Here is a 10,645-nt window from a genome sequence, read left to right on the forward strand (position 1 = left end):
TACAGGCATATGTATGTATGTATGTATGAATATATATATATATATATATATATATATATATATATATACATACATATATATGTATGTATGTATGTAAAATTCTAATCAATTCATCTCTATGGATGAAGTCCCATGGGGTAAGCTTTATGATACAGAGTTAGGATAAACCAATACCATATTAATGCTGGGGTGGAAAAGTATGACTTGAAAAAATTCCATTATTTTTATCACAAAAAAATAAAAACATACCAAAAACATACCAAACATACCACAAAAACATACCAAAATAACCCAAAGTGAACTACAGAATAAATAATGAAACAAGGAACAAAACAATTTTTTTTCCTACAGCAAATCCTTCAAGATATTTTTATCAAGCAAAAAAAAAATCATTAAAAACCTGTAGTAAAGGAAAAATACCTTCAACAGGCAACTTTAAATGCCTGGAGGCTATGGGGATCTGGATGACACCACCACCACCAACATACACACACACACCTTTTTATCCATCTTGAATTTTATCCATCTTTACTGATTTAAATTTTATATACAGTTTATACATTTTAATATTTTACTTGCAAAGTGTTGTACACCTCCCAGTGCCCTTCCGTGAGGGAGATGAGATGGGTAGTTTCTAAATTTGAAAAAGTAAGTTTAAAATATAGTTTTTGTAATGAGTCTGTTTGGCACTTGGTAGAATGAGAAATATTTAACTTTAGGGGTCCTAGGTGCTCTCTGGCTTTCTTGTTTTCTTGCAGACTAGGTAGTGCACTGTTGATGTTACCTATTTTGGGTAATGAAGTTTCTGCAAGAAAACCAAGCTCAGAGAACACCAAGAACCCTTCATTCCAACTCGGAGCTACAAATATTCTCCTTTATCAGTTTTTAATTTGTTTTTGTTATTTATAACCCTCCCAGAGTTATTCCTATCGGTAGCCATACAAATATAATAAATGTGTGGCAGCCATTCCTGTGGAGATCATAAGAAGCTACATTCAATTATTCCAAACAAGGTAGAGACAAAATGGGATCATCAGATTGAAAGGCCTTCTGTGGGTTGTTTGCCACACTTCTCTGTATGGAAAGCTATTTGCTTACAAATAAGTTGCCATGTTCAAACCAGCCTTCCATCTGCTTACGTTTCAGTCATCCAACACTGCAGGAAATTATGTTCAGAAGCAGAAGATTCATTCTTATTTATCCCCTTTTAGGGGAGCTGTCATCCTAAATAAACTTCGTCAGGAATAAGCATAGGTATGTGCAACAAGAGTTGCCCTCTAGCAACTGAATCTAAGATTACAACTTTAGTCTACAATCCTAAATACATTTATAAAAGATTAATATAACTTTTTTTGTAGTAAACCTAACTAAGGTGGTAGTATATATTGGTAGAAATCCCATTTATCCTTCTGTCCTAAACTGTTTATCTGTACTTGTCAAAAAAAGTAAAACATTTAGCAGTCCTGATGCAATTAAATGTTACTCACATCCGGACTATTTTTCTCTACCATTTCCCCCAAGAGACAACTGCTAAAACTTGACAATTTCCTTATCTATGTCTAAACTACAAATACTCAAGTACTATCTTCTAAATAAAGGAACCTGAGTTTTTCAGTGTTTTAAAACATTTGCCTTAGCTCTTCTCATTAGAGAAGAAACCCCACACACAAAAATTGAAGTAGCTTTCCCAAACATCCTGCCATGGATTGAGGAATGACAGAAGGCACCTAAGGAAAATGACTCTTTTGCTCACCTTTCCTCAATCCAGTAATCTTCAAATACATTTCACTACAATTTTCATCATTTTTAGTCATCCTATGCTGGATAGAAAACATGCAGATTTCCTTCAACTAAAAGAGCATCAATTTGGGGAAGCTTTGCTCTATCTGTGCTGATTCACTCACTCTGATCCAAAATTAAACCTCAGACTCTGTCCCAAGCCATCTACCAGATCTAATTTTATCCCCAAGGATAGACTGACCATACTAATTAAAAATAACATTCTCCAACATTGTCAAGAATTTCAAGTGCTGATATATATGATCTCAGAAATCCTTGTAACAATCCTACAACATAAATCCATGATATTACTGTTAGTGTAATGAGTAACTTATTATTTTGTTGCCTCCAAAAATCATTTGAAAGGTAGTTTCCCTATCCAGTTGTGTCTGGCTGTAGAGAGTCTACTAAATGCAGACAATAGGTACATCTTTGGGATTAAAAATAGCTGGATAAGGTTTTGTTTTGTGTTTTGTTTTGTTGTTTTGTTTTGGCATCAGTTCCATTCTAGAAATGTTCAACAGCATGCCAATGTGATTTTCTTCACATGTAAAGAGAATGGAGCAACTGTATTTTCAACCTGCATGAAGCTTTACACATTTCTTGCAACAATGGCTATTACCTTTCCTAGGTAGACGGGTTTGTTGCTCTGACTTCCAGCAAATAAAGATGCACATTAAAATGGTAGATGTATCTCAATTTATGTGGGCAAGCTGACTTATTTCAGGAGGAACACAAGTATTTAAGGTGTTCAGGGTTCCAATCTCCACTTTAAGCAAAGTCCACCAACAACTTTCATGGCTGTCCATCATTCTGTACAACTAGGAAATTTTAAAAAAAACTCCTGAACAGCTTGGCAACCCAGTGACCAATTCAGACCTCTCCACAATTCCTTCCCACTGCATCTTGCATCCAGGATTATATTCTGTCCATTGAACCGCATTACAGAAACCAAAGGTCAAGTAAATATGAATGTGTAGAAAATTCAAAATATTGAATGGTTATTGGCTTTTAAAGTAAATCAATTGGCTCAGTGGTCTTGATTCAGAAATACTGATCCATCTGATATTATTATAACTAGCCATAATTTGGGTGGGTTCAAGTGCCCAGCTGAAGCGTCCGAGTTGCTTTCAAGTAGCTGCCCTGATAAACTCTATTGTAGTAATCAAGCCTGGGAATTCCAAAAGCATGAATCAGTACAGCAAAAAATGGGAAGAGCCTTCTAATGAATCAAAGATGGCGAAAGAATATTAGATTGTCACTTATGAAGTCCACATACTTTTTACTGGACTGGAAGAGATACAGCTTGAATTTTTAAGAGTTCATCCAGAACTAATCCTCCTCAAAAAAAAAGGACGGGGGGGAGTTACAAATTGACAGTGCTAAACTGTCCTGCACAAGTCTGATTTCTGGCTAAGGGTTAGACACCACTCCAGAACAAGGCACTATTCGTGAATAAATAGACTAATTCACGAATGCTTTGGAGGCTCTTGGCAGCCCATCACTCACTGTAGATGGATGTGCTGCTGAACCGGAGAGAAGAGCGGGAGAATGGGTGGGCTCCAGTGTATTCCAGCACTCAAGGAAGCAGCAACAGGAAAATAAGCTTCTGTTCTTGAAAGCTCTCTACACTTTCTCTGGACACTAAGAGCTTTGCTTTAGGAAATTCACCTAAACAGGCTGGGTTTATTTAGAAAGCCTGTCTGCCCCCAACCCCCGCCTCCAAAGTCAAAATTAAATCAGAAACCAGAAGGTGGGGGTGTCAAAGGATGGAGTTTCAGGCATTCCCAGAAATTTATATAAAGAGATCAGTGAAGTGGCACATATTGCTAGTTGCCTGGAAGTAGAAGCTCATTTTGCCATTATTACCTTCAAGATGGAAAGGAAAGAAACTAAGTTCAGAATTTTAAAAAAAGCCAAATTTCTCATCATGGCATTGGGGTTTCACATACTGCATGCAATTTGTTACAGAAGAAATGGCCACATCTACCGTCTTAGATATTTGGAAGTAGAGCGAAAACTTTTAGTAAACTAAGATAAATCTCTCTAAGTCATATTTATAACAGAATTTCCCCCCAATCTTCAAAAGAAATTTTCTTAGGGCAGCTTTATAGAAGTTAACCATTTAAAAACAAATACCTAAACAAGAAAACCCACAAACAAATATTGGAAAAGTGAAAATCCAATTTTACAGGAAATGAAATGAATAAAAAGCTTTTGGCAAAAAATTAGACACAACACTTACAAAAAAATTCTCTGATCGCTCTTGAGAAGGCTGGGACTTATTTGCCTCTTTAACAGGCCTAGGATGGCAGGGATATCTAGTGAATAATCTTGTGAAATTACAGGCAGTCCTTGACTTACAACGGTTTATTTAGTGACTGTTCAAAGTTATATCAGCACTGACAAAAGTGACTTATAACAATTGTTCAGTTACAACCTTTGAAGGATCCCTGTACTCATGTGATCAAACTTCAGATGCTTGGAAAACGGTTCATACTTATGACCATCGCTGTGTCCCAAGGTCATGGGATCACCTTTTGCAACCTTCTGACAAGCAAAGTCAATGGGAAAGCTAAATTCACTTAACAACCAGGTTACTAACTTATCAACAGCACTGATTCACTTAACAACTGAGGCAGGAAAGGTTCGATGGCAAAACTCACTTAACAAATGTCTCACTTAACCAATCAATTGGGCTCAATTATGGTTGTAAGTCAAGGTCTACCTATCTTTATGCACAGGTAGGGTACCATGATTCATGGTGGTGCAGAACACAGTATTCTCACTGCTCATTCCAGGAGTTTGATTCTGACCAGCTCAAGGTTGACATGGCCTTCCTTCCATCCTTCCGAGATCTAAAATGAGGACCCAGATTGTTGGAGGCAATATGCTGACATTAGTAAATGCTCAGAGAGCACTGTAAAACATTGGGCAGATGTATAAAAGGCTAAGTGCTATTGCTGTTGCTATCCCCAACAGAATTTCTTGAACAGGAAAGCCTTCTCTTGCTGGGGAGGAAGTCGTGAACAGAACCTTTGGTTATCTGTTGCTGTCTTTGTGTCCTTTTAGGGATTTCTGAGACTCATCTGGCTGTCCATTGTTAAAAATGTCAGTGATGTTGGTCTAGAGTAGGGGTATCCAACTTTGGCAACTTTAACACTTGTAGATTTCAATTCCCAGAATTCCCCAGCCAGCAGGGCTAACAGGGGACTCTAGAGGGATATTCAGATGGATCCATTCATACATTCTATAAAAATCACTGAGCACCCAGCTTAAAGCTGAAATAGTAATAGAATATTCAGCCACTTTTTAAAATACCCTTGAAAAAACCCCTGAGGAAAGAACAGATTCAGTATTTTAGCAGATTCAGTGAGATTCCTTTGACTAGGACTTTCATTTCAAACTGATTTCAAAATTAGAAGCTGTAATACAAATTTCAATAATACACAGGAATCTAGAATTTTTGAAGGGCTACAGGTTCCTATCATGAAGCAGAATGAAACCAGAGCTAATTATCTGGAATAAAAACGGAGTTCATGACAACTTCAAAGAAAACCATAACCCCACTTCAGACAATGAAGTAGATTGACTACAGATTCACAAAACTGAAAGCCACAGTGTTGCCTTACTCCACACATCCTCTCAAAAATTTATTTCAAAGATCTCAGAAAAAAAAAACCAAAAATTCTAAGTGTGGGACAGGAAGCATAATTAGCTAAATCTCTCAGCTTCAATTTTCCTCACATTTTTAACAACCATTGCATTTTACAGATCCACATTACAATTTCCTCCAAGATTTGCAGAATTAAATCAACTGGGAGCAGTAACATTCCTTTTTTAAAAAAAATTTCCATCATCTTTCCTCCTGTGGATAGGATATCCCAGTCAAGGAAGTCATACTTTGCTTTGGCTTTCTCACAAGCACAATCAAATGTTCATTGGCAAATATGGTTCATATTATTTAAATGAATTATTCCAGAATTGATGGGGTATGTTTGTGTGTGGGTAGCGCATAATCAAGGAAGCTACAATTGAAGTGGCAAGAGAGGTAGATGTTGAAAGGAAGCTACTACATAGATGGCTATCAAGTCACTCAAAAAAGAAAGGGGGAGAATCAGGATTGGAAAGACAAGCTTACAAGAAATACTTAAAAGAGCTTCTCATCCACCTTTTTTTAATTTCATGTACCAAAGGCAAAACAAAAGTGGGGATTTTTTTTTTATAGGAAACCCACACCTTCTTCTCCAGAGAGCAAGAAAGTATCCATGTACAGGGATTACTGAAGAACACCATCAAATTATTTTCTCCAAGTAGAAGCACATAAAATCAGCTCTGGGAGGAAGGTTATCACTTAGGATGAAATAGGATGGAGTCCAGAGGAGAGGGAAAAGACTTATCAAGCTCTCCTCTAGGCTAGGGGCTTTTACTGAGAATGAAAAAAAAAACAACCATTGAATCTAGAGACATCTATGTCCATGTGGACAGAACTCATTTCCTATTGAGTATGTTTTATCTGAAAATTTGCACCAGGTAAGAAAACGATTCTGATGACCAAGATAGAACCGAATGGAGCATTGGTTTAAGATGAGGCTTTGGAGCAAAAAACAACAACAGCACCCTGATTACTCCCAGGCATAGGTCTAACAGTGTCAAAGAAGAAAGTGGGAAGAGGAAACGAAAACGGGGGGCTTTTTCCTCCAGTGAATGACATTCTGGACAATGCCAGAGGTGGGAGACTTTGCAAGTCGATTTGAATCTGAAAGACTATCTTTGTTTTAAAAACATATAAAACTCAGTTTGAAGGAGGAAAATGGGGAAGAAAGAAATTTTGGCTGTCAAGCTCCATCGATTGACTTGTCTGTACTTTTGATATGAGTGATTTACCCCTAACAACAAATAAGCACCTCGAGTAAAAAAAAAAAAAAAGATTGCTAACAAAATCTTTGCCTTCTGGTTGCTTTGCTTCCTCTTTATGAAGAATGAGGAGGGTTGCCGCTCTCTCTCTAGCCACCTCTGCCCATTCTGACATCTGCCTTGCTTTTTCATCCATCATTTCTGGGTAGGATGATTTCCAAATCTGCTAAAACTGAAAACACTCAAAATTTAATTTCATACATTGGTCCTTAAGCAGTTATGAAATTGACCAATGAACTTCTCTTCAAATTAGTATGATACACGTTCAAAATGTGGAAACCAGAGTTAAATGGCCCTTGGTTTGCCCTTGGAAAAAAAATAAGACATAATTTTACTCAAGCTTTTTTTTTTTAAGCAATTCTGATTTCTAATGAAACAAGGTCAAGTTCTAGTCCAGAACCCAGAGTTGTAGATGTTCCTGTGCCTTATTAAATCCTTAGAGAAAATATGCAACAAAGTTTTCATCTCATTTTTTAAGATTCATAATGATTTGGGAGAGTATTAAATTCCAAGAATTGCTGACAGTAAATTAGCTCCCTGCTTTGCCTACCTACACCAGTTCAGAATGCAGACAGGAGGAAAGAGCTGGATGAGTATTCCACATTTCGTTTTCATTTTGCTGTAAAAATTTGCACATTTACATAATTACAGCACTTCCCTGTCTTGAACTCACAGAATGGCCTGTCAGATTTACAATAGCTAGGTCCAAATTCCACACCTAATTGATGTACAAGTATCTAACACATGCACACACAATTTAAAGAGTTTGCAAATGGAGAACATATTTTGTCCAATTACGCAGATTATGTGTTTTACCAGCTTTCTCATCACTGAATCAATACTTCCAATTTACAGGAAACATTTCACACAGTGTCCCTAAACACCCTGTCCGTCATAGCACCATTCAACTATGCATGTCTAAAAATAAAGACAGATAACTTAAGCAGATAACTATTTGGCCAGGTTCATCATGCAATTTTCCTCACTTGCTCAGGAGAAAATTCAGCAGGATTTGCTTGCCAGGGGTGTGCATAAGATTTCCAGCTTCGTTCATAGAGATGTCATTCCCCATTACAATTGGGAATCTACATGGAAATAAATTGCATGGGAATCTATACATGCTTTAAAGTTCTAAGTGCTTGGGATTGTGGCCTTAAGATGATGAGGTTGGCACCACAGTATTCATCCTTCCGCAAACTCTTTCTCAGGCATCTGACCTCTGACAAGAGCCTCGGTAGCCAAAACAGTTCTAAATCTTGTTCCGGATTTAGCCTTGATTTCAACTGCTTGAAACACGATCCTACGTTACCTTCCAAGTTCAGCTCACTTTATAGCAACTTCCCAATAGGTTGCAACATCTCGTCCCCCCACACTAAACAAGAAATCGGATGCGGCCAGCCGTAAAGCCTAGTTTAACACGTCTTGGTAATTTTGATACACCAGAGGGATGAACGCCCCTTGCCTCTTTTCCACCCGTCAGGTGGAAGCGAACAGAACTGAAATACGTTTGTGATTACTACAAATAATCATTCCGTCTCCTGAATACAAAACAGCCCTCGCCTTCCTCCCCACACCCTTTCCAATTCTTCTTCCAAATGTATTGCAAAGTATTCTGTGTGCGCCCGAACTAAAATATTCCGCTTAAGGGAAAACGCAACCCATTCGGAGTTTGAATCCTAAACCCATCTTTCGCCGCCTGGGCCGCGCAAGACTACACAAATCGGAAGCCCCTAAGAGATCAGGGATCCCCCTACTTACCTGGAGGATGTTGGGGTGCCGCAACCGCTGCAGAAGGACCATCTCCTTGACGATCTTATAGGAGGCCAGCCTGTAACAGTCTGCCAGGGACCCATAGAGCTTGACGCAATTGTCGATGTCGTGCCCCCCAAAATCGACGGACTTCAAGGCCACCGCCAGGCTCTGGTTGAGCACCGCTTTGTAGACCGCTTTGGTGTAGCCAGAGCCCAGGTAATGGACCTCGGTCACGTTGCTAATGTCCCGGCAGCCCAACCGAAGCGGCCCGAGAGAGAGTTGCAGCTTGGTTTCGGGGACCCAGGGCTCCCCGACGAGGCCGGCCGAACTGAGCTGGAGCCCCGGTGGGCTGCGGTCAGTGGGCGAGGCGGAGAGCCTCGGCGGCGCCAGATCCATGAGCCGCCTCTCCAGAGGTCGCATCGCCGGCCGGGTTTTAGCACCGTCTCCCGCCGCTCCGCCGACTTCTCCGGGCTGCTGCCTCTGTTGGTAGCGCAGCACCTCTTCGTAGCGCTCTCGGGTCTGCCGGGCTAAATCCCAGCGCCGGTGACGGCCGCTGCTTCTCCTGGCCGCCGCCGCCTCCTCCTCCCACGACCTGTCCCGCGGCGAGCCCGCCAGCGAGTGCGCGATGCCCGCCTTTTGCTGCCGGTGTTGCTGAAGGGGATCAAAGGCCGGGATGAAGAAGAGGTTGAGCAAAGTGCCCAGCAAGAAGGACAGGCAGAAGCCAGCTGCCACGGCCAGCTTGTGCCGCTTCATTGCCCCGCAAGCGCCAGCGCGCGGATTTCGTCCTGCCGGGCTCTTCCTTGCCTTCGCGATCAGCTTCGCCCCGGGCTCGCTTGCACCATTCCAGATGACCAGGAGACAGACAGACAGACAGACGGAGGGACAGATGTGGGAGGTGGGGGACAGAGAGAGACCCCGACCAAACCCTCGTCTTCACTCAGCCCTGCTGCCTCGCCACTCCTCGGCGAGGCGAGCTGAAGCCCCACATGACACTTGCCTCCTGCCTTGCCTTTATAAACCCGCCCTCGAAGTCTTATTATTAGGTACACCGCGACGAGGAGGGGAAAGGAGAGTTTTTACATACGCCCCTCCACAAAAATTAAAAAAAAAATTCCAAGTGTGCTACATTCATTGTGACGCCAGCTGATTGACGGCTCGGCCTCGCCAGTGGAAGAGGGAAAACAGCAGAGAGGAGAGCTGGGAAATGAAGTCTTCTGGTCACAGGTGGCGGCCAGAACACAACGGGACTGAGAACTACAACTCCCAGAAAAAGCAGCCTCGGGGGCTCCGGGCGCCAGAGGCGGCAGGAGCTCGATAACGGTGTAGCCCTCCCAAAGGCAGTCGTGAATGGAACGGGACGGTAGGGAAAGTAATATCCCGCTTGCGGGATCGAAGTCGAGTCGCGGATCATCGAGAAGGCAGAACAGGGGAAACGAAGCCTTTGGTCGGGCAAAAAGATAAGGAGCCTTCAAGGGCATCGCTCGCTAAGGTCCCAAGAGGACTTGACGTTTGCCCTCCGCGTCTTTCCCAGTCGCTGTTTCTAAATCGATCCCGTGGAGAGGTGCGGGAAAGCCGGAGGGAAAGTGAAACCAAGTGGCATTTCTCAGCCTCGTTTCAGGACCTTCCAAAAGTCCTGTTTATCCGAGTGTTTATTTCCATGTATGCATTATGGTTTTTGCCGCCCTGGGTTTTGGCGAGTAGTTATAGACCTGCATTCCGTTCACACGACCAAACAGTTCCGTTTTGACAGGCTTCGCAGCGTCACTTACAGACGTTCCGTTAGAGTTTAGACAGAGGCGTAAACGTTTGGCGCCCGCGTTTTAATGACTCGATTTTTTAATAGGCCACCTTTCCAAAAAAATAAATAAAAATAAAACCTGTACCAACTCCAAACAGAGTAGAAATTAGAAGAGGCGCGTTTGATTTCTTTTATTTATGAAAAGCTTTCCCGTTTGGGAGAAGTGGGGGGGAAAGTATATTTCTTTAACTCATACTGCCCATCATGAACCTCAAGGACATGTGCTTGTACTTGTGATATATGTCACGGAGTTGAGCCTTTTTTTCCCCTTAAGTCCAAATGACCGAATTGCCTCCCACGAAAGTGATTTTTTTTTCCCCATGCCCTTCGAAATGCACAGCGAAGGAATGTCAATCAATCCCTGACATTGGTCGCTCTACGGGGCTGACAAACTGATCG

The 10,645-nt window shown here is 41.5% G+C and overlaps 1 protein-coding gene across 1 annotated transcript in view; it reads right to left on the bottom strand.

Moving 5' to 3' along the window:
* PKDCC (protein kinase domain containing, cytoplasmic) overlaps window positions 1-9,593 on the bottom strand; it is a 41,811-nt gene extending 32,218 nt beyond the window's left edge. Inside the window, exon 1 of the mRNA XM_026695829.2 lies at window positions 8,455-9,593. Coding sequence (XP_026551614.1) covers window positions 8,455-9,201 — 747 coding nt within the window. The 5' untranslated portion in view covers window positions 9,202-9,593. The remainder of the gene's footprint in view (window positions 1-8,454) is intronic.
* Window positions 9,594-10,645: the final 1,052 nt, after the last annotated feature.

The sequence above is a fragment of the Pseudonaja textilis genome, chromosome 1 (genome assembly GCF_049901715.1).
Source record: "Pseudonaja textilis isolate UNSWEBS1 chromosome 1, rPseTex1.2, whole genome shotgun sequence".
Taxonomy (NCBI): domain Eukaryota; kingdom Metazoa; phylum Chordata; class Lepidosauria; order Squamata; family Elapidae; genus Pseudonaja; species Pseudonaja textilis.